Source organism: Pelodiscus sinensis, chromosome 29 (genome assembly GCF_052426305.1).
Source record: "Pelodiscus sinensis isolate ZL-2025 chromosome 29, ASM5242630v1, whole genome shotgun sequence".
Lineage (NCBI taxonomy): Eukaryota > Metazoa > Chordata > Testudines > Trionychidae > Pelodiscus > Pelodiscus sinensis.
Genome location: NC_143080.1, coordinates 10,792,284 through 10,815,269, shown reverse-complemented (window position 1 = coordinate 10,815,269; position 22,986 = coordinate 10,792,284). Strand labels below are relative to the sequence as shown.

General features: G+C 52.8%; 1 protein-coding gene across 5 annotated transcripts in view; it reads left to right on the top strand.

The window, feature by feature from the left end:
* TLK2 (tousled like kinase 2) overlaps positions 1-12,391 on the top strand; it is a 66,268-nt gene extending 53,877 nt beyond the window's left edge. For all 5 annotated transcript variants that reach the window (XM_075911372.2, XM_075911371.2, XM_075911375.2 and 2 more), the window contains 5 exons: positions 614-783; positions 4,448-4,586; positions 6,714-6,825; positions 7,979-8,086; positions 9,705-12,391. In XM_075911372.2, coding sequence (XP_075767487.1) covers positions 614-783; positions 4,448-4,586; positions 6,714-6,825; positions 7,979-8,086; positions 9,705-9,878 — 703 coding nt within the window. In that variant the 3' untranslated portion in view covers positions 9,879-12,391. The remainder of the gene's footprint in view (positions 1-613; positions 784-4,447; positions 4,587-6,713; positions 6,826-7,978; positions 8,087-9,704) is intronic.
* Positions 12,392-22,986: the final 10,595 nt, after the last annotated feature.

Sequence of the window (22,986 nt, the reverse complement as noted above, 5' to 3'; positions counted from 1 at the left end):
GTGCACTTTGCCTACTGCTCTCTGAAACAGCAGTATGCAGAAAATATTCACTCACTTTTAGAGCACTGCAGTAGGCAAAGCAGTAGATCTACACCCTGGTTTGTCACGTGCTGACTGACCATGCTAAGGCCTGTTGGATAGAGCTCGTGTAGCCCTGTGGGCAGATAGTTCTGTAGGTGTTTAATTATGGGGTTTATTATATCTGCTCTGAAGGTTTAGTGCTGTATCCCATCGGACAGTATCCTGGACACACCATTAGTCTGGTTATGGCCTTTATGTTCCTGTGTTTTTATACTAATTATTCAGCAGATCTTAGTGCCCTAGTGAGGTGCTACAGGGAAATCCATAATTTAAAACACACGTACAAAAAGGCTAGCTATTTTTAAAGCATTAATGTTGCTTTGCCCGGAAAATCAGTTTTGTTCTCACAGAAGTAGATTTTGGATTTGGCTGCATGTAGAACCAAACCGGTTTCCTGTATGTCTGTAGTGGAGTATCTAGATGTGTACACGTTTGCAGGGAATATCCCATTTGAGGAGATTTACACAGAAAAATACAATATTACTCTTTCTCTCAGGGGACTTAATTGTAACGATTTTTCTCTTGCTTTCAGGTTTTGTACAGTGTTAGAATATTGTGAGGGAAACGATCTGGACTTCTACCTGAAACAGCACAAATTAATGTCCGAAAAAGAGGCTCGATCCATTATCATGCAGATTGTGAATGCTTTAAAATACTTAAACGAAATCAAACCGCCCATCATACACTATGATCTTAAACCAGGTATGTTAAGAATCCGAATGGCATGTGTTTTTACCCTCTTACCTCTTGTTAGTAATCTCTCCTGACCACTAAGGACCAGTTCCAGTTGACCAAAGTCAAGGAGCTTAGCTTGCAGCTTAGAAGGGACTGAAACGCTTGGTTTTGCTCTGCAAACGGGTATTGGCTCCCAGCATTGCATCAGCAAGAGGTAAAATTCCAGAAAGGAGTCTTCCTGTTCTGGGCAGTCCCTTGTGCCGTCATGTGTTAGTACTTGGTTTCTGTGCCTTGGTTGTCCTTTGCTTTCCTGTGCAGCATCTTCCTTCATGTAGCTGGCCAGCACACTGCACACTTTTATTCCCTTCCTTTGTGATGCTCAGTAAATGGCACCGCAGACTAACTTAGAAAAACTTCCTCATCTGTTGATTTCATAGGTCCCCAGGGCAATATGTAGCAGGTCAGATAGTGCTCTTGCAGGCCTGGGTATGGGTCTGAAGGAGTTTGGGTGAGGAAGGGGGGTTGTGATATGGGGCAGGGGAATGGGGTGCAGGGTCGGGGAGGGCATCTGAGTGCAGGAGAGGATTGTGGCCAGAGATGCTGTAATAGGGGGGTGCTGGGTCTGTGAGGGAGTTGTGACCTGGGGGGGCGGAAGGCATGCACAGAAGGTTTGGGTGGTGACGTGGGGCAGGAAGGAATGGTGACCTGAGGCAGGGAGTGGGGTGAGGGAGGGACTCATAGACTTTAAGGTCAGAAGGGACCATTATGATCATCTAGTCTGACCCCCTGCACAGTGCAGGCCACAGAATCTCATCCACCCCTCTTAGAATAATCCTCTCACCTATATCTCAGATATTGAAGCCTTCAAATACTTTGAAGGTCCCAAGATGCAGAGAATCCTCCAGCTGTGATCTGTGCCCCATGCTACAGAGGAAGGCGAAAAACCTCCAGGGTCTCTGCCAATCTACCCTGGAGGAAAATTCCTTCCGGACCCCAAATATGGCGATCAGCTAAACCCTGAGCATGTGGGCAAGACTCACCAGCCAGACACCCAGAAATTCTCTATAGTAACTCCTATCATCCTTCCAGTGACCTATTTCCCACTGAAAATGAATGGTCAATTAGTTACCAAGATCATATTATCTCATCAACCCATCCCCTTATCATAGAATCATAGAACTGGAAGAGATCTCAGAAGGTCATCAAGTCCAGCCCCTCGCTCTAGGCAGGACCAATCCCAACTAAATCAACCCGGCCAGGGCTTTGTCAAGCCGAGACTTAAACACCTCTAGGGATGGAGACTCCACTACTTCCCTAGGTAACCCATTCCAGTGCTTCACCACCCTCATAGTGAAATAGAGTTTTCCTAATATCCAACCTGGACCTCTCCCACCACAACTTGAGCCCATTGCTCCTTGTTCTGCCATCCGTCACTACTGAGAACAGCCTCTCTCCATCCTCTTTGGAACCTCCCTTCAGGAAGTTGAAGGCTGCTATCAAATCCCCCCTCACTCTTCGCTTCTGCAGACTAAACAGACCCAACTCCCTCAGCCTCTCCTCATAAGTCATAAGCTCCAGCCCCTTAATCATTTTGGTTGCCCTCCGCTGGACCCTCTCCAATGCGTCCGCATCCTTTTTGTAGTGGGGGGCCCAGAACTGGACACAATACTCCAGATGTGGCCTCACCAAAGCCGAATAAAGGGGACTAATGACATCTCTGGATCTGCTGGCAGTGCTCCTCTTAATGCAACCTAATATGCCATTAGCCTTCTTGACTACAGGGGCACACTGTTGACTCTCATCCAGCTTCTCATCCACTGTAACCCCCGGGTCCTTTTCTGCAGAACTACTACTTAACGGGTTGGTCCCCAGCTTGTAACAATGCTTGGGATTCTTCTGTCCCAAGTGCAGGACTCTACATTTGTCCTTGTTGAACCTCATCAGATTTCTTGTGGCCCAATCCTCCAATTTGTCTGTGTCACTCTGGACCCTATCTCTGTCCTCCAGCGTATCTACCTCTCCCCCTAGCTTAGTGTCATCTGCAAACTTGCTGAGGGTGCAATCCATCCCCTCATCCAGATCATTAATAAAGATATTGAACAAAACCGGCCCTAGAACCGAACCTTGGGGCACTCCGCTAAAAACCGACCGCCATCCTGACATCGAGCTGTTGATCACTACCCGCTGGGTCCGGCCTTCTATCCAGCTTTCTATCCATCTTACCGTCCATTTATCCAATCCACATTCCCTTAACTTGCTGGCAGGTATATTGTGGGAGACCGTATCAAAACTTTTGCTAAAGTGAAGGTATATCACATCCACTGACTTCCCCACGTCCACAGAGCCAGTTACCTCATCATAGAAGCTAAATCTATAGAAGCATAGAAGGGACTGGAATGCCAGAGGCAGGCTCTGACTGGGGAGGCACTTACCTAGGCAGCTCTCAGCCAGCAGCCTTGCAGAACCCCGAGGCAGGTTCCCTGCCTGCTGCAGCCCTAGGGTGTCCCCATGCCCAGCACAGTGTCCCAGTTCCTCTTGGCTTAAAGTGGCATGGGGCTGTCCTTTGCCTAAGGGTCTTGGCAGGGTGGGCTGGATCCAGTAGCTTGGCAAGCCAGGTCTAGCCTATGGGGCGTATCTTGCCCACCTCTGTTCCAGATTCACCAATGCCCAGCAAACAGAGCTGTCCTCCCCCACTGTCATCAGACAGTTACCAGATCATGCCCCCGAGAGCAAAGCTTCCTTTGCCTTATCTATTTGGGTTGGCACATGCTGGGTAACGCATTTTTTTTTTTTTTTAACGCAGTAAAATCCAGGCAATTGGTTCTACGTACTGGTGACAGTTCACTGCCACTGGGTAGCCTGGATCTGACACAGCTTCTTGTGTTGCTTCACGACTCTGCCGCAGTAGATGGCGCAGTTGCACCAATTTATTTTTTTGGTGCCCTGTTTCTGTTCTTGGTCTTCCCAAGCCACTGTTTACTAGCGTGAGAGAACGCTGCAGGGCTGTCCGTAAAATGTGTTCAGATCGTAGCTGCTACTGTATGATTCTGTATTGCAAAAGGTAATTGCTTTGATGCAGATTATACAGCTTAATCTGTTGGAGAGTTGTGTGCTGCTGTCTCATTCGATCCTTTGAAATAGCTGATTCTTCAATAGGTCTTGCGTAAGAATTGGCATTGCTTTGGAACCACTAGGGGGCACTGTGCCCTAGCAGAGACTTCCTGCCTGCTAAGAAACCAGGGCAAATTAGAACTTTGGGCTGGAATGAGTCAAAGTGCCAGGGAGCCCTCACCTGACCCTGACCTGCTCCCAACATGACCTGTCTCCCGTGGTGTTATGGCCTTTTCCTCAAGCCAGAAACCAGCATGGGGAATGCAATGCATTGGACAACCAGGGTGTCAAGCTGAAAGTGAGGAGGCAGGCGAGAAGTTAGGTCTCAGAGGATGGGATGTAGGTGGTGGTACTTGGTGTGTTATAGGAACCAGGCCCCTCTGGAGAACTCCACTAAGTACTCAACATCTTCTCTGGCGTAACAGCTGTGTTAGCTCGCTGCGTTTTGCAGGTCATGGTGCCTTTGTACAGCGTGTCCATCACTGAATACCCCATGTACTTCAGTGCAGGTCTGGTGCTGCTTTTCCCTCCCCTCCTTCCATACAGAGAGATCTCTAAAAACCAGTTTTCCCTCCCCTAGGTAACATTCTTCTAGTCAATGGTACAGCATGTGGAGAGATAAAGATCACAGATTTTGGACTTTCCAAGATCATGGATGACGACAGCTACAATTCCGTTGATGGTATGGAGCTGACATCACAGGGCGCTGGTACTTATTGGTAAGTTTTGTATGCGGCTGCTACCATCTCTGGATTCTAGAAAACTTGCAAATAACTGTTAAAACCCTGATGCTCAAAATTTGGAGTTTACTTTCCTTGTCAGCCTACATGTGGTATCTCTGGTCCTACAGTGGAGCTCTGTAAAGCACTTTGAGATCCTTAAGGATGCTGCCAAACTAATTGCACACAGCACTGTCAGCCTTCTTGTCTTCGTGGGTCAGTATTTATACGTTTAGATAGCACCTCTTATTCCAAGAACCAGCAGGGCAACTAAAACTCCATGTACAGCTGCTGCTTGGCAGCTGTGTAATAGCACGTAATGCCATTGCCATGTAAGTTAGGGTAGGCAGTGAAGATAAATCCCATACTCACTTGAAAATGCAGGTAGGCTTAGGAAGGCAGGAAGAATTTTCCACCTGGAATGTAGTCACCGTCCTAGTGGTAACAGGCTTCCCTTTATGAAAAGTGCAGTGATGCCGTCCATGCCCGGCATGGCCAGGGCTTCGGTTTCAGGTTTCACCTGGAAGACAACACCCCCAGCAGTACAGGAGCCCTGCTGCCGCATTGTAGCAGTGCTGACGCCGAGGTTTGGATCAACAGGAAGAGCTGCTGAATGCAAAGACACAAGTTGCAGTTCAGTGTCTCCCTTCACAGTAGTTAGCACAAACACTGTTCATGTCGCCATCGTGTCTTGCAGGCCTCCTCTGTTCTGATCACATTTGTTCTGTGGGTTTGTTCCCTCAGATGTACTCCAGGCTGAGCAGAGTTGAGGCTCTGAGTGGGCCTCAGCATCTGAGGCTGCACTTTCAGCGACGTACATCTTGGATGGAGATTTCCATTGTGAAATTGTTATTAAAGGGTCCTGGGCAACAAATCCGAGGTTCTGAGTGCATGCTGAGAAAACAAAAGCTTTTCTCCCTTGTGGGCCTGGAGTGAAACCCCTCTGCTGAGGGGAAGCGTTCACTGCAACAGGCTTTTCACAAAGGATACCCAAAATTAGCACCATAGTGTGCATTTATGGATTGCTGGGAATGTCTGTGGACTGAATGTGCGCAAGCCCACAACTGAAGTGTTAAGCCCCACCACATATGTGACAGGGTTCCTGCCTTCCTCTTGAAACCAAAATGGCTGTGAGGTAACACCGCAGGTCACCAGTGAAGTTATTAGCTTGCTCTGTTCTAGGCCCCCTGGTCACTTGCTGCTTCACACCACAGGGCAGGGGTGGGTAATCTTTTTTGGGTTGGGGGGGGGTCACTGATTTGCCAAAAAATCAGTTGGGAGCCACATGCAAGTGCAAAGCAAAACAAAAAACACCTCATGGACATGGTCCCAAACGGACATGCAGAAAAAAGGGTGAGACGCAGCTCAGGGTGCCAGGGTTTCTTTGCACTCCAGCCCTGTAGGGGGACACCAAGGCTCAGAGCTTCCCCTCAGAGCGGGATTAACTTTTCTGGGGCCTGGAACTAGTAGATTTCGTGGGGCCCCTTTAAGCTGTGGGGTGGGGCCAAAAATGAGGGGTTCACTATGCGGGAGGGGGCTGCAGGGAGTAAGCTGGGGTGCAGGAGTAGGGTGGGGGTGCTGGGTCTGGACAGAAGGAAGGATGTGGGGTCTGGGCAGGGGAGGGTGCAGGAGCAAGCTAGGGTTGGAGGGGAGTATGAGCAGCAGTGGGTATGAGCAGGCTGGAATGGGGGGGTCTGGGTGGGAGGGGTTGTGGAAGGGGGCTGAGGGTGCAGGGGATGTGGGCACTTACTGGCACCGCTTGGGAATAGGGCTGAAGCTGCAGGTTGCTCCGCACTGTCCTGCACTGTTGCAGGCTCTAGGGATATAAAATCCCATGTAATTGTTTAACTGATTAAAGGGGGGCTAGAGCATGCTTTCACAGACCGAGGTGCTTCGGCCATTCAGAGTAGCCCCTGCCTGCCATGGGCTCTGAGGGGCTAGAGCAGCTCCCTGCCTGCAGCGGGTGGGGAGCTGCTCCAGTTCCAACCAGTTAACTGGAACCAGGAAGTCTCCTGAGACCCACGCTAGTGCCCTAAGAACTCGGCCATCCTGCTCTTCTCTGATAAAACAGGGACTGAACAAATCTGGGTATGCTATTGGTGACCCTTCTCTCTTTCTTCCAATCAGGTATTTGCCACCCGAGTGTTTTGTGGTTGGAAAAGAACCTCCAAAGATTTCAAATAAAGTTGACGTCTGGTCAGTGGGTGTCATCTTCTACCAATGTCTTTATGGCAGAAAGGTAAGGAAGGAAGCGAACTTGCCTCCTGCAGGACGCCCTTTTCTGTCGCCTGCATGTATCTGACAAGCATGACACCCGGTGTCTGAGATCAAACCTTCGGCTTTTGTCAATGTGCAGTGAGTCACTCACTGTGTATTTCTGCATATTATGCCTTGTGGAGGCTGCCTGCCTAACAGCTGTAGCAGCAGGGAAACGCAGGGCAGACAACCTTGTCATCTTAAACTCCCAGTACTTTGGTGAGAAGAGTTGCAGACCAGGTAGGAAAGGATAGTTCTGAGAACCTGCATGTTCTAAGGTGACCTGGGAAAGGAGACTTACCTAAGCAATGAGAATTCTTCCCGTCAGCCCACCACACCTGTCAGTCTACTGAGCGTGCTGCTTTTGCAGGGGTATGTGTACTTCTGTGGGGTACACAAAGGTCTTGCAGGGGTACATCAGCTCCTCTAGCCATTTGCTTGGGTTTGCAGCAGGCTATGTAAACGCACTAGTGAAGGTACAAACTAAAACTTCATACAGTGACTTGCTCACACTGCTACATTCTATACACTGAAATGTAAGTACAATATTTATACTTGGATTTATTGTAAGTGTATGGTAAAAATGAGTGAGCCGTTTTTTAGAACCAGCATGCTATGACACATTTGTGGTTTTGTGTCTGATTTTGTAAGCAAGTAGATTTTGTGAGGTGAAATGTTGGGGTACACAAGCCCAGTCAGATTCCTGCAAGAGCACAGTAGCCTGAAAGCTTGGGAGCCAGTACCTTAAGTCGCAGACGCACTGGCCCCAGCTCAGCGCTGGCAAAGCAAGAGGAACTCCTGGTACTTTTGTTGGGAGATGGCCTTCTGACACCAAGGCTGAAGCTGCAGCTCTGTGCGCATGTGGAGTTCCCTCCCTTTTCTGAACAGGGCGCACATCCTGGAGACAGTCACAGCTCACCCCCTTTAAACTGAAAACAACAACTGAGCCGTCTGCCAAGCCAAACAGCCACGGGACCCACAATACAGTCCCAGCATTCCTCATCCAACTTCTAGAGAAGCTGCTAACTTCGCACCACCAAACAGCAGCGGCTCTCTCTCCCATAGACTCTCAGGGCATTCTGTTGGCTTCAGAAGACATGTTGCCAACTTTAACAATTGTCCCTTTTGTTTTGTAGCCATTTGGCCACAACCAGTCACAACAAGACATTCTGCAGGAGAACACAATCCTCAAAGCTACTGAGGTGCAGTTCCCTCCAAAGCCAGTCGTCACACCAGAAGCAAAGGTAAAATCTTTCTGCAGCAGCTCCGTGTGTCGCTGCCCAATATGTGCAAAGGTCTGGATGGTTTTTAAAAATGCCATGTGGATTACTTAACACAGTGGTTGATCCATGAACCCCGTGGAAGCCTCTGCTCTGAAACATGTACCTCCCTGCAGCTACTCAGCTCTCAGTAATGGGTTGAGCTTGCTGCTGTTTGTGTAATCTTGGGGCTTACCCGTAGACATTGAACACCCTCAGGGCAATTTCTTGGAGTGCTTTGCTCAGTGTCATTGGTGCCAATCCCCCATATTCCCTGCGCTGTGCAGTGGCTCTCTGCACATCTCACCCCAGGGATGCCTGAGTTTCATTGGTGCATAACTTGCTCAGCGCTTGAACCTTTGGGAGAAGATCCTTTGTTCAAATGCCAGACGTGTCTGTCCCGGCGAGAGCAGACTCCAGGCCTGACAGCTCGTGTGCAGGATGGGCTGTCTACGTTGGTGCAACTTAACAATAGCAGTCAGTGCCCACTGAAGTTACGGCTGCCAATGCCTGCAGTCATCCCTGGGTCGGAATGTGGCAAGTGGTGGTGTACACTGGTGCCCCTGCTCCCCAGATTTACTGGTTTTGCTGGGATTCCATCCCGGATAGCAAGGAGAGATGCCCAGCAGAGTGTCTTGGGCTTCCCTCTTCACAACTGAGCAGTGCTTTTCGTTCTTTAACATGCATTCAGAGAACCATAGCGCTGGAAGAGACCTCAGGAGGTCACCAAGTCCAGACCCAACCAAGGCAGGACCAACCCAACTAAATCAACCCAGCCAGGGCTTTGTCAAGCCGAGACTTAAACACCTCTAGGGATGGAGATTCCACCCCCTCCCTAGGGAACCCATCCCAGTGCTTCACTGCCCTCCTAGGGAAAAAGTTTTTCCTAATATCCCACCTAGACCCCTCCCACTGGAACTTGAGACCATTGCTCCTTGTTCTGCCATCTGTCACTACTGAGAACAGCCTCTCTCCATCCTCTTTGGAACCTCCCTTCAGGAAGTTGAAGGCTGCTCTCAAGTCCCCCCTCACTCTTCTCTTCTGCAGACTAAATAAACCCAAATCCCTCAGTCTCTCCTCATAGGTCACGTGCTCCAGCCCCCTTATCAGTTTGGTTGCCCTCCGCTGGACCCTCTCCAATGCGTCCACATCCTTTCTATAGTGGGGGGCCCAGAACTGGACACAGCTGTCAGTCTCAGCTGTCAGAGCTGAGTACCAGGCCAACAGCTGACACTCTCTGGCCATACAGCTCGGAAGGCAGCACAGAAGTAAGAGTGGCAATACTGCAACCCCCCTAAAATAACCTTGTGATCGGGACCCCCTGTTGGAGAAACGCTGGTCTCCCCTGTGAAATCTGTACAGCATAAGGGCACACAAGAAATTCCATGGGAGAGACCATGTTTTTCATGGCCATGAACTTGGTAAAATATGATACATGATGGGGGAGGAGAGGAGGACGTTGGCACTGTCTGGTGGTCACTTAATAAAGAATGTCAGGTCCCAGAGTTACTAGTCTGGCACAACTGGCCAAGAATTATTATAAGGAAAGCTCCCCTAACACCTTCAGTCTCCTCACACCTGTTTGCCTTTTGGACATTTACAGGCATTTATCAGACGGTGCCTCGCCTACCGGAAGGAGGACCGGATAGATGTCCAGCAGCTGGCCTGTGACCCTTACTTGCTGCCTCACATCCGCAAATCTGTATCCACAAGCAGCCCAGCTGGGGCTGCCATTGCATCAACCTCTGGATCATCCAATAACAGCTCTTCAAACTGAGAGACAGAATAATAGGCCAAAAACTGCTGGAGAAACCGACACAGACTTTAAGAAATAGCTTTGGAAAAGAGGAATCCGCAAGGGTCTCAAGAAACCTGTACGAGGTGCTTTTTTTCTCTTGCTTTTTTCCATCCATAGAGCATGACAACATCAATTCTCATCAAGAAAACCTTTGGCGTCTTAGGCTAAGCCACGCGGATAGGAGAAGCTTGAGGTTTATTCAGTAAATGACCACAGAGGATGGCTGCTCTGAGCGAGGGAGGAAAAAAAATATGGTTCCATGTACTGTGAACTTCTGAACACGCAGACTTGGGGAATCCGTGATGTAATGTGTGCTTCAGAGGAAGAATGTGGACTTTGGAAAAAAGACTGGGCTCGTCCAGTGTTGATATTTAAACATTGTTCTTTTCTTTTCAAAAAGTTTAGGTAACATCTCCTGAAAAAGCTAGAAGCACCAAGGTTCAGCTGGGGATGGTATGACTCTTTGCCCTTTGGAGGGGAAACAAGTTGATCCTGCCTGTTCATGGCACTAGAGTTAGAGTTTTACCCCAATTAATTTCAGTTTTTTAAAGAAAAAGTAACAATTTTTTTGGAAGAAAACCGTTTTCTGATCATAAAGTGAAACCCGTATTAGCAGGCACGTGGCAATGTGAAATCCACTGATGGTGCAGCTTTCCACTTCCTTGACCCGGCCTCTTTCTTATGATTCTCCTTCCGGGGCAGGGGGGAGATACACAAGGGGCAGAAGAGACCTCTGTCCATCTCTTGCCATCAGGTAGGCATGCGGTTTGGAGCCGTATTGGGTTTTCCAGACGCTGCTTCACTGCTCGCACACTTGACGGTTGCCCCTTTTTAATTTATTGGAGGTGCTGGGATTTTAAAATAAAGATTGGTCTGTCCTCATGGTGCTCTCCAACCCTGTGAGTACAGTATCTAGTGAATAGTCAGGACAGGCAGCAAATGGGAGGGGAGTTCAGTCTCTTACAGGTGATTCTCCTGGGCTCACACAGTATTGTACGTTTTGTTGTTAAACTTATTAAAACCTGAAGTTGAAGACTTGTGAGCTCTCCTCAATTAGGTGATTTACTGTGGAAACCGCTTTCTCCCTCGCTTACCATTTCTCTCTTAAATTCCCGAATTTTAACTCACTGATGTCAGTGCCTCAGACGGATTAAAGCCCAGAGGAGGTGTGTTCTAAAAGTGAATGGGCTTCCTGCTTAGTGTTTTCCATTTCCTTATCCCTTTGAGGTGACCGCCACTTCGCACAGCAGACCGCCCCAGCCCGAAGGGGAGCCTGCTGTCCTCACCCTGCCTCCTTATTTCTCCCAAAGGAAGACTGAAAATCAAAAAACAAGTGTGTGCTTGAACATGTGGCAGCCAGGTTGGAATGTTCCTAACATATGTGGCAAGAGTTTTGAGCCAGAAATATTTAAAGATGCAGCGTCCAATAAAAAGGTCCGTCCTGGGGGGAGGAGGAACTGAGCAGTGTGTTACCACAACTTCAGGATGTTGTAACACGTGTGTGGTGTAATCTTACTTGTGCTCAAAACTTCCCGTGTTGGTTGGGGATTGGTCTCTCTACCCAGCACCATTTGGATTCCTTCTCCTGCTATGAGAGTGTGTTTCTTCTCTTTGGTGTTGGGTACCTAAAAGGAGTTCTGTGGCTATCTACGTTCTCCAGAAGCTGGCTTCTGCAAGGACTGCCATACTATGCCATTTTCACCATACTGTAAGCCAGCCTTCCCAAAAGGCAGGGTTAGCCCATTCAGCAGCCTATGAGTAATTGGTTGAAAGGCGAAATAGTCTGTTGAAATTACCTTGGCAGTCTGGGGAAATACAGAATTCTGCTGCAGCTTTGATTTTTTTTTTCCCTTTTTTCATGACTTTTGAGCTTTAGTATGATACAGTTGCCTGTAGCTGCCTTTAGGGTGGTGTTGAAGCTCTTGTTTTTAAATAAAACTGCATCTTTAAATCCTCAGGCACAGTCTTAGCCCTTTCCGTTCCTGCTGTTCTCTTAGAAACTGGCTATTTAGTAAGCAGCACTTGGACATCATGTTCCGCCTCCATCAGGGAAGTCAGATCTGACATCTCATCCTGTCTGCTGAAGTTGGTTATTTGGCCTCCATACATAGAGGGGAGAATTCTAAAAGGGTTCTTTGTATCCCAGTCTGGTTGTTCCTTGAACATAGAGTGTGTGCTATCTCTGTGGGTGTGATTAGTCTTGTGTCGGATGCATTTATTCCTGCTGTGTGACACCCAAACGGGGCAGCGTTAGCCGTTTCTGGTGCTACTTGCCGTATCCAGTAAAGAACCCTGGTAGAATTTTAGCTGCCACTCTTTTTGTTGTTAATATGGGTTTCACTTCAAGTAACAGACCCTTATTGCCACCCGTGTTCATTTACTTAAAAAGAAAACAAGTGTATGAAGAATTTGTAACTTAAACCAGGCCGGATTGTTTTGGCTCTACCCAACCGACGAGACATGGATATTAAAATAAGTTTTAAGAAATTGAATTGCTTGACTTCTTGGCTTTGCTGTTTGGTCAGTACTTAGTGTGGGCTTTTCTCTGCCCTGGTCACGTAGGGGCTGTGTTCATATATTATGGGGATAGGGGCAGGGATTATGTTCCATGCCAGCAGGGTCCCATTCATACCAGTGGGAAATAGCTAGCCATAGTTCACAGTACTGGCCTGAGGCACTCGTGAGGTTTGCCTGTTTATTGGCATTCCTAGCTTGTGCGGCACTGATCCCTGAGATCTGGAACACTGGGGAAAAAATGTCCCGAACCATTTTTCTACCTCTAACTGCAGCTGTTGCATTGCTAAGCCAGTGCAATAGACTGAAACTCGCACTCCCCTCATGGCCACCTACAGTCAGTCTGTAACGTCTCTGGACGAGCTGCCAGGGAGTCCTGCCTCACCATCCATGTTTGGGTGCCACTCACCCAGCAAAAGCAGCTGATTTCTTCGGATGAGAACGCGGTGCAGGCAAGAACGTGGGGCGCCCAGCCTGTATTGTCCCCTTTGCTGGAAATTAAAGCAGGGTTCCAATGGTGATTTACACATGGAACAGCAGCTCCTATTGGCTAATTCAATCAGATCCAAAGAGGGTGTCACCTAACTTGGGGGACTAGGCATTTGTCACTTAAGTTACCTAGATCCTCTCTGGAGGAAGCAAAACGGGGATAGGAGGAGGCAGATGGGTAGACATTAAGACCCAGTGGTGCCCCAGATTTTCAGGTGCTCTATGCAGCTGTGTCTTCTGCATCTGCATAAAGATGGTCCTGGTAATGATCATGTGAAATCCTGATTCAAACAGTGATGGTGAATCCAGGCCATGGTAGCAGTAGCCAAAAGTTCTCAATTTTGCAAGCTCTTTAGCCTAACCTGTTCCTGTGTTGCTCATGAACAGGAACAAAACCCCGGCACCCTGCTTTGCCTTATTCTTAGTCACGGTACTAAAGTACCTCATTGAGAACAAGGGTGCCACATGAACACACGTAGCGACCGAGATGAGGCTGTGACCAGGAGAATCACAAAAGCCCCCTTAGGGTTTTCCTCTGGCATGCTGATCATGCCACCGTGCCCTCCGGGACTCTCCACCACTAGGGATGTAATAGTGTAGTCGACTAACCAATAAGCGAAAGCTTATAGGTTAATGCTACTGATTACATGCATTTCCCTACTTTCCATCCCTTGCCAGTAAATTTTTTAGGCTGGCCAGCAGCCCAGCTCAGTCCTGGCTTGCACTGGGTTCTAGACCTACCCCCGCAGCAACTCTGCATTTACAGTGTATAAGGAGCAAAGCAGGCAGGCAGCCCGGCTCAGTTCCAGCTCATGCTGGGTCAGAGAACTCAGGGTCTGTCTGGCCGGGGACTATAGAATAGTCAACTAACCGATAAGAATTCATGAGGTTAATCGACTTCAATTAACCAATGTTTAACATCTCTACCCACCACCCTGTCCTACTGGGCCAGATCCTCTAGTCTCCCCCAGCCAAATCACAGAGTGGGGGTTACCGCCTCCCCTGCACAGCAACACAGACGCTGAACCAGCTCGGTTCTGGAAGGGCTCACTACCCAGGAAACTAACCCCCAAATGGGACCAAAACCCCAAATAAATCTCTTACTCTGTGTAAAAGTTTTACACCAAGAAATCTTATAGGGACATCCACCCCTTTATCAATGAAAGAGAGAGATGCACAATGGTTGTTCCCCCTCCTCAGCTAACAGTTATTTACCTCGGGATTGACTTTTATTTTATTTTTATTTAAGTGGCTGCAAGTGAAAACAGACCAAATTAAATGACTAAATTGTCAGGGGGTTGCACCCCTTGCTCGCTACGCTCGCCAGCCCCCCTTTCGGCCAGGGAGGAGCTGAGGCCACCCGGCTCTACCCCTGCCTCCTCCCCCACTGTCGGTGAGTGTCCCAGGCCACGCCAGTTCTTCCCCCCCTCTCCCCAGCTACCAGGGAGGGCCTGGCCCAGAGGCCACCCCGGCCAGTGCTGGCTCTTTGCCCCCACTGGGCCCAGCTTGCCCCCTAGCCGCCAAGAGGGGCCGAGCCCAACCCACACTGGGTTTGGCTCTCCCCACCAATCAGCAGGGAGTTGGGCCAGGCCAAAGCCTTGCTGTGACAAGCCTGGCTCTCTCCCGCTGGCGGGGGAGAGGGGAGGGGAGGCCAGGCCCTGAGGCCGCCCCAGCTCTTGTGCCCCGCACCTGGCCCCTCCTGGCAGCTGGGTGGAGGGGAGGGCAAAGAGCAGTGGCCGAGCTGGGGCCGTGCAGAGCCCAGCTCTTCCCCTGGCCACTGGGAGGGGCCAGGCCGAGGTTCTGCCCCTCCCCTCTGCCGCTGGGGGAGGTCTGAGGGTGCCCTGGCCCCTGCTTTTCCGCCTTGTCCCTGGTCGCTGGGGAGGGCCCAGCCCCAAGGCCACCCTGGCTCTTGGACCCAGCCTCTTGCCCGTCCCAGCCCCAGCTCTTCGCATTCGGCCTCCTGGAGTGGGGGGTGTTGGGCCAAAGCTCTTTCAGGAAAGGCTCTCCCCTGGCCTCTGGGAGGGGCTACGGCCAAGCCCTACCGGACTTGGCCCTTCCACCCCCTGCGCAACTACCCAGGGTGGGGGCCTCGCCACAGCAGGCCCAGCTCTCTCCCCCTGGCTGCTGGGGGATTGGGCTGGGCCGAACATGGGGTAGGGGCAAGGGGGAGAGGCCACTTGGCTGGGGGCAGAGGGAGGGGCTGGGGATGTAGAGTGCTGCCTGACATCACTCGTCATCCCGCAGGAAACGTTTTTTGTTAATTTTCTCTCTACATACGCCTAGCTAGTTCGAATGCACCAAGAAACGTGCTGCTTGCCCAGGGTCACCAAGTAGGCCAGGGGCAGAGCTGGGAATAAAACCGGGTCGCCTGCCGCCCACTGGACCATGCTGCCTCTCCCGGCACCGCTTATTTAGCACGACTGGTGTCGTTCTGGATGGGGTCTGGTGCAGCTCTGCTTCCAGGCCCGAGGTCGGTGCTTCTGTGGAGGGGAGCTAGGGCCAGGAGGGAGAAGCGGGCTGCAGCTGCCCATGCTGACCCTGTTCTGGGGATACCTGGCTGGCTGCTGTTCGGCTGGATCCTTTAACTAATGCCTGAGTCCTGCAGGGAAGGGCTGGAGGAAGCGGTTAAGAACATTTCTTGTCTATTGTTCGAATTCCTCCCTGCCCCTCTCCCAGGCCCTCCCGAAGCCCTATGGCTGAGCTCCCAGGAGGAAGACGACGGTTTACAGGCCGAGGGAAGCGTCCCGCCCCTCTGGCAGCCCCTGGCCATCAGCCCCCGCACTCCTCCTGAGGAGGCTGGACGAGCCGGCATGTCCACGTTGGCCCGGGCGGATGGCTGGAGCGCGCTGGAATTCCTCGCTGCAGCGCTGAGCGAGCCCATCTGTTTCTAATCAATGATTTGAGGCGTGAACTCTGCTGATTTAAGGGCTGCAGGAGAATGAATATCCTGTCGGAAAACAGCAGAGAGAACGCCAACTCCGCATGCTGCCCTGGGGGGGCCGCATGGGCCAGTCCCACGTAAAGGGGAGACCCTTATGGCCCCTGGCAGGCGGGGCCCTTGGAACCTGCGATTTGACTGCGGGGAGAAGGAAATGCCAGCTGCTGGAAGGGAGCCTGGCGCTCAAAGGCCCAGCTGGAGGCAGAGTTCTCAGGCAGCAACAGCATTAACCCTCTTCCTGCTTGCTGGAGAGCTGGCCGGCTGGGAATGCCCCCCACCCTGCCCTAGACGGTCACTGGGACCCAGGCTGCAACATCTAGCCCTGCCTGGGCGAAGCCACTCAGAGCGAAAATTCAGCTGCTGCCCCCAGGCTGTGCTAGGTCCTCCCTGGACACTAGAGGTGCTGGGAGCTGACAGAAGCCAGGATCCAGCCAGGTGTTCTCTTGGAGGTGTGGCGGATGGGAGGGTGCCGGGTGCAGGCCAGACCACAGCCTCCCAGAGCGGAGGGGAGGTCTCTGCGGCCAGTGGCTGTGCCAGAGGGAGCAATGAGCTTCAGCCGCAGCACAAGCTCTGGCCCCAGCCAAGGAGGGAGCGGTGGAGCAGCTCTGACCTCGCCCTTTGTGCCTCGCTGCCCCAGGCGGAGAGATGGCGGCTCGGGGCTGTGCCGGTGCCAGTCGTCCCCTCCCAGGCCAGCGCTATGCACAAGCCCTGCGACCGGCGAAGCAGCTGAGAGCGGGGATGGGGCAGTGTCTTGGTAAGTCCAAGTGCAGCGTGGAGAGCTCTGAGGGGCCTCGGAAAAGTTGTTTTTCTTCTCTTCTGCCCCGGTGCCCCTGGAGCCGTGACTGGTGGAGCCGTGCGCAGAAGCAGGTGCTGAGCGCTGCCCGGCTGCTCCGCGTGGAATCGCGCTCCGTTCCGTCAGCCTGCCCCGGGGCCGAGACCTGAGGCAATGGTCAGGAGCAGCGGTGACTGGGGGAGCCGAACAGGAGAGCTCCAGGGGAGTCTGCATCCTGGCTGAGTGCCCTGGAGGAGCTGGAAGTCCCCGCCTGTCCCTGGACCAATGCCCCTTGTGGCTGGAAAAAGCTATGGGCAAGGTGGGGGCTGTGAACACCTCCCTCCAGTCAGCAGCCTCAGCCTGACTCTCGCAAGGTTTCCGGCTCCCAGCACCTCAGCGACCCGGCGTCCTCTGGGGTCTTCCCGTTCTCATCACTTCTTCCCGGTGAGGTTTGGGCCCGACTGTAGCTGCTTTCTCTGGTTGCTAACCACACCTGGGCAGGGGATGGACCGTGCTCGGAGCTCCATCCCGCGCAGCTGCCATGGACACGTGCGGCCGCACGGCCCTGCTCTCTGGCCTGCCGTTGCTTTGGGGGGAAGGGGCAAGTCCATTCCCTTATGGGGGTGTTTTTATTCACAGTGAAGCGGAGGTCCCCAGCCCTGTTGGATGACACACGCTGAGCAAGCTGGGCTGAAGGGACCCTGTGGAGAGCCATGGCAGAGTCAGGTGGATTCAGAGACGCGCCCCTGGGTAGGGACCAAGCGGGGCAGCGTGGGACGCTCTCTGCCGCCTGTACGCTGGGCAGCACGGACCGCGGGGTCCAAGGCTGTGAATCCGTCGCCGTTCAGTAGCTCCAGACCCCTTAGATCTGCCGTGCTGCTGTCCACGTGCTTCCCCAAGGCCGGGCGCCTGCTGCTGACCTCCCCGGCCTCCAGGAAACCCATTGACGCCTCGTTCCTGGGCTCCCCTTTCAGGGCAGCCTTGGCTCGCTGTGGCTGGGAGCTTCTCTTCCAAGCTCCACGTCTGTAGCAGGGTTGGAGTAAACAAGCCCGTGGAGTGGAACTCTGGCGCCACGTCAGTGACTGCCTTGCTGGGAGCCGTCTCCACCGTTTCCATCCCGAGGAGGGACGGCCACGTCCGTGTGTCTTGCCCGAGCCAGCGCCAGATTTTCCAGCCGTACGAACAGCAGCGGGGGAGGATCCGTTCTCCAGCCCACGTGGTCTGAGCTGAGGTCCCTCCCTGGGCCTGCCCAAACGCCCCGAGGGCAAGCTCCCTTCCTAAGCGCTGACTTGGCCTCGTGCTAACCCTCCATGTGCGAGCCCCCCGGGTGGCACAGGGAAGCCAGCAGGACGGCTCAGGAAAGAGAGAGCAGAGACAACGTAGTAGGAGCTCCGAGAAACTAGCAGCTAGGAGGCAGGCACAGCCTATGCCTAAAGCTTACAGCCATTGCATTTAAGAAAGGGGAGGGGGCCACCCCAGGATGTTCCAGACAGGTCTCAGTTTTCTCTGCTGCCAGCTGGAGCCGCGGCAGCCCCAGAAAAGCCTGAGAGAAGAGCAAAGCATGGGAAGGTCTCCTAGGCCTGGAATAAGGAGAACCGGCTTCTGGCCTTATGAGGGGGCATTCTCCTCACTCCATGTTAAAAGGTGCCCTGGGAACTGCCATGCAGCTCAGACCACGGCTCCAGCGAGTCCAATCCTGTTCACACCAGCCAGTGTCAGCCGATCTGGGGAATGGGGGAAGAAACCCCATTGCAGGCAGTTGTGAGAGAACATGTCTCCAGGATAACTTGCCTCCTGGCCACCAGTATTTAGAGAGCAGCTCATGCCATAAAACAGGCAGGTGGGAACCCTACCAAGTATTATTATCTCAGATAGTCTAATTCTCTATGTCAACGGCTCATCCTTGAGTCCTTCACTCACCTGATATCCTGTAGCAATGAGTTCCTCAAGTGTTTGCTCCTGTCCATTCAATGCAGGTGTGTGTGCTTGCCACATGCATCGGTGCTGGAAGATTTTCCCTCTGCAGGACCCGTAGGGGACTGCTCCAGCGCCCCCTGGAGCGGCGCGCACATACCGTGCTATATAGGGCACCACTGGCCCCTCCCACCCCAGTTCCTTCTTGCTGCCAGTGACAGTGCTGGAAACGGCTGCTCCAGCCGTAGCTGCAGTGCTGCTCCTGTTCATTCCCTCCTCGTCCACTGTAAATAGTTTCGAGTACTCAGCTGTGGTTAGAACCCGGTAGGTAGTCCCCTGCCTGGGACTCGGCCCTCGGACCGGGTATGCCTCAGTCCCCTGGGTTTAAACTGCTGCGAACTCCCAGCAACTGGCAGCGTCGTCTGGACGAGGCCCACATCAGCAAGGGCCGTATCTGCAGGTCCTTCCAACCCAGGGCCAGAAGGATCCCCCTTCAGAATCGTCATCCCTCCCACCGGGAGAATCACCGTCCCCGTGCTTTGTGCCAGCCAGTTGGGCACTGCAGACGGCCTCACGGCCTACGCCGTGGCCTTAATGGTGCCCCTGGGCTCCATGGGGTTTTCCTGTGCAGCCACAAGTTATGCACTCAGTGGCCGGAGAGTCTGTGGCTCCAGTCGGGGCCACCTGCTAGCCACTCCCCAGCACCGCCTTGGGAGCCACCGGACTGCCCCCACAGGTTAAGGGATGCCCTGAAGGTGGGGCGGGTTCTCCAGTGGCTCAGGGCATTCACCTGGGGAGCACAGGGTTGAGAGTTCTAGTCCTGCCCCTCCCAGGAGTGACCAAACCGCTAACACACGAGAAGGGATGCCCTGGAGGCAGGGAGGTGGGGTGGATTCTCGAGGGGGATAGGGGAGAACGGCTCAAGCCCTGCCCCCCACAGCGGTAGGGTCCCCCCCTGGTGAAGGAAGAGGAAGGATCAGCCCCCACAGCATGAAGAGGAACAATCTGCCCAGGCCTCTTCACCCTAATCACCCGATGAGGCCCCAGGGGCACCTCCTCCAGTGGTCCCACGGGATGCCAATAAAGCACCAAGACTTTTTGAAGCAGGTGGCTGTGAACTTGGTCCTCCAGGCAGTGGAGGTGGAGGAGTCCATAGACACCCGCTTTGGGGTTCTTGGCCCAACATGATGGGGCTGCCAAGATCACTAAGGCTGTGACAGACTCGCTCCTCCATCCCCCCATCTCAAACAGGGCAGAACTCGAATACCTCATCCCAGCCGAGGACCACAAGTATCGGGGTACCAACCCTGTCCCAGATTTGCTTGCGGCGGAGGCAGCGGGAGGGTCAATCTGCTCCTCCCTCCCCGGGAAGAAAGAGTCAAGATGTCTCAACCTTTTTGGAGGTAAACGTCATTCCTCCGCAGGCCTTCGACCGCGGGTGGCTGACCCCCAGGCCCTGCTTGCCCGATACGACTCCAGCACGTGGCGCGTGGTGTCTGTCCGAGCCCTCGCTGCCAGGGACCCCCAGAAAGGAGTTCCGGGTGCTTGCGGACGAAGGGGGGTTAGGGCAACGCCGCAAGCAGCTTCGGACGCTGTGGACTCTGCAGGTCAGCCCGTGGCGTCGGCAGTGTCCGTGCTAGTCGGTGTGGCTGCACCTGTCAGACTTGTCCGTGGAGGCCCGAATTCCATCCAGGTCTTCCCAGTTGAAGGGGTGGCCCGTTTGCTGAAAACACAGACACAAAACTGCATGCGCTAAAGGACACCCCGAAACTCTGGGGTTTTGTGTCCCTGGGATGGAGAGGACAAAATAGAAGCCCCTGCCTCCTTAACCCAGGGGTTCCTATAGTAGACAGGACCCCAGCCTGGGGAAATGTAACCCTTCACAAGGGGGCAAGGTAGCCTTCCTCTAGCTGCCCCAAGCCCTCTAACAAGGGACTTTTTTGAGGTCATGCCCAAGGGGAACATGCCTCTCGGATCACCAGGTCCTCCCCGTTTTGTTTTCATCCCGTCTTCGTCCCTTCCTCCAGGCTTCCCGGGATGTTACTAAGGACCCGAGTACAACCCAGCCACACCCTCCATCTTTCCTCTGCCCTCTCTCCCGTCCCCATCCCTCTTCAGAGATCCTTCTCATGAGACCCTTCTTGTGCAGGAGGTAGGGGAGCTGCTCCGCACAGGAGTGGTACAGGAAGTGCCCCCACCACCCTGAGTACAGAAACTGGGGCTTCTCCTCCTGATATTTTTGAATCCCTGCACTCCATCCTGGATCAGCGAGATTTGAACCGCTACCTGCTGAGGCTCAAGTTTCGCATGGTCTCTCTGGCTTCCATCATCCTGACCTGGATCCAGGGGATTGGTACGCCACCCTCGACCTCAAGCACACGTATTTCCACATCACGACCTTGGAGGGACACAGGCGTTTCTTTCGTTTCACAAGAGGTGAATATCAGGTTCTCGCCTTTGAGCTTGTCATGGTCCCAAAGGTTTTTACCAAATGCATGTCGGTGGTGGTGGTTTACCCGAGACGCACGGGGATCCAGGTCTATCTCTACCTCGCTGATTGGCTCGTCAGGAGATCCTCTGAGGCTAAAGTCCAACGGGATGTTGCTCTTCTGTGGGATGCATGCCAGCATCTGGGCCTCCTGGTGAACGAGAAAAGGTCAACATTAGTTCCAGCTCAAAGTATTGAGTTCATCAGTAGGTGCTGGATTCAGTTGTAGCTCGAGCTTTGCTTCCTCCAGACAGGTTGCAGTCTCTCGCAACACTTGTACATCAAGTTTCTGCTGCACCGTTGACCATGGCCAGGGTTTGTCTATGCTTAGCGGGTCATATGGCAGCATGCACCTATGTGGTGCGCCTTGCCAGACTCAGGACGCGGCCTCTGCAGATGTGGTTAGTTTCGGTCTACTCGCCGGCCAGGCATCCGCTGGACAAGGTGGTGCCCATCCACCCATGTCCTCCAGTCGCTAATGTGGTGGACCGTGTCGGACAACATCATGGCAAGCATACCATTCCGGCAGCCGCGGCACTCCCTGGAGTTGGGTTTGGATGCTTCAGATCATAGAATTGTAGGGTTGGAAGAGACTTCAGGAGGTCAAGTCCAACTCCTTACCCAAAGCAGAACCAGCCCCAACTAAATCATCCCAGCCAGGGTTTTGTCAAGCTGGGATTTAAAAACCTCTAGGGATGGAGATTCCACCACCTCTCTAGGGAACCCATCCCAGTGCTTCTCCACCCGCCTAGGGAAATAGTTTTTCCTCATATCCTAGACCTCCCCCATTGCAACCTGAGACCATTGCTCCTTGTTCTGCCATCTGTCGTGGACTAAAAGGTCTGGGATGGAGAGCCCATCTCAGCACATTATGGCTGCAGGGAGAATGGAGTCTCAGTGAGACAAACCTCCACATAAACATCAAAGTGGGAAAGACATCAACCAAAAGGGTGTCTGAACTCTGTGCCCTAACGTCAGAGCCCCCTTACACGATCTCAGAACCCCCTTACACGATCTTCGGCTAGAATAGGGGCAGATTAGGCCTCATCTGGCCTTTCTTCCCTAGGTTGTGTATCCACCTTCCACATGGGTCGGGATATTTTTCTTCCTGTTTTCTATCCAAAACTGTCTCAGACCGGTAAGAAGAGGTGCCTCCAGGCTTTGGACATCAGGAGGGCACTCACTTTCTTCCTGGACCACACTAGACCCGTCTGTACGTCCTTCCAGCTCTCTGTGGCTTACGCCAAGCGCGTGAAGGGTCTTCCAGTGTCCTCGCAAAGGATTTCCAAACGGATCACCTCCTGCATCACGCCTCCTGCATCACTGGCAGGCGTTCAACTGTGAGGGCGCTTTCCACCAGGGCCCGAACCTCCTTGGCCACTTTCTTAGCCAATGTCCTGATCGCGGACCTCTGCAAAGCCAGTCTTCGGTACACACGTTCACATCCCATTATGCAGCAGGCCAGAGAGGATGTGGTGTTCGACAGAGCCGGACTGAATTCTGCATGTCCTTAAACTTCTCTCCACCTCTGCAGGTATTGCTTGGGGTCTCCGAAGTTGAGTGGACATGAGCGATTGCTGGAAGAAGAAAAGGCAGTGGGTTACCGGTTTCCATAACTGGTGTTCTTCGAGATGTGTTGCTCGTGTCCATTCAACTTCCCAGCCTCCTCCCCTCTGCTGGAGTTTTCCGGCAAGAAGGAACTGGGAAGAGAGCGGCCCAGTGATGCCCTTTATGTGTGTGCCACTCCAGGGGGCGCTGGAGCACGTCCCCTACAGATTATGAGCACCGCCCCCCTGCGGAATGGATACAAGCAGCACGTCTCGAAGAACACCAGTTACGGAGACAGGATAACTGTCTTTTCCATGGAACAGGGAGGCCCAAAGTCACTGGGTGAATCTGCCACAGTATTTATATTCCACCTGTTATACACTGGGCCGTAACAAGGGCGGGGCGCTCGCCCCGGGTGCATCAT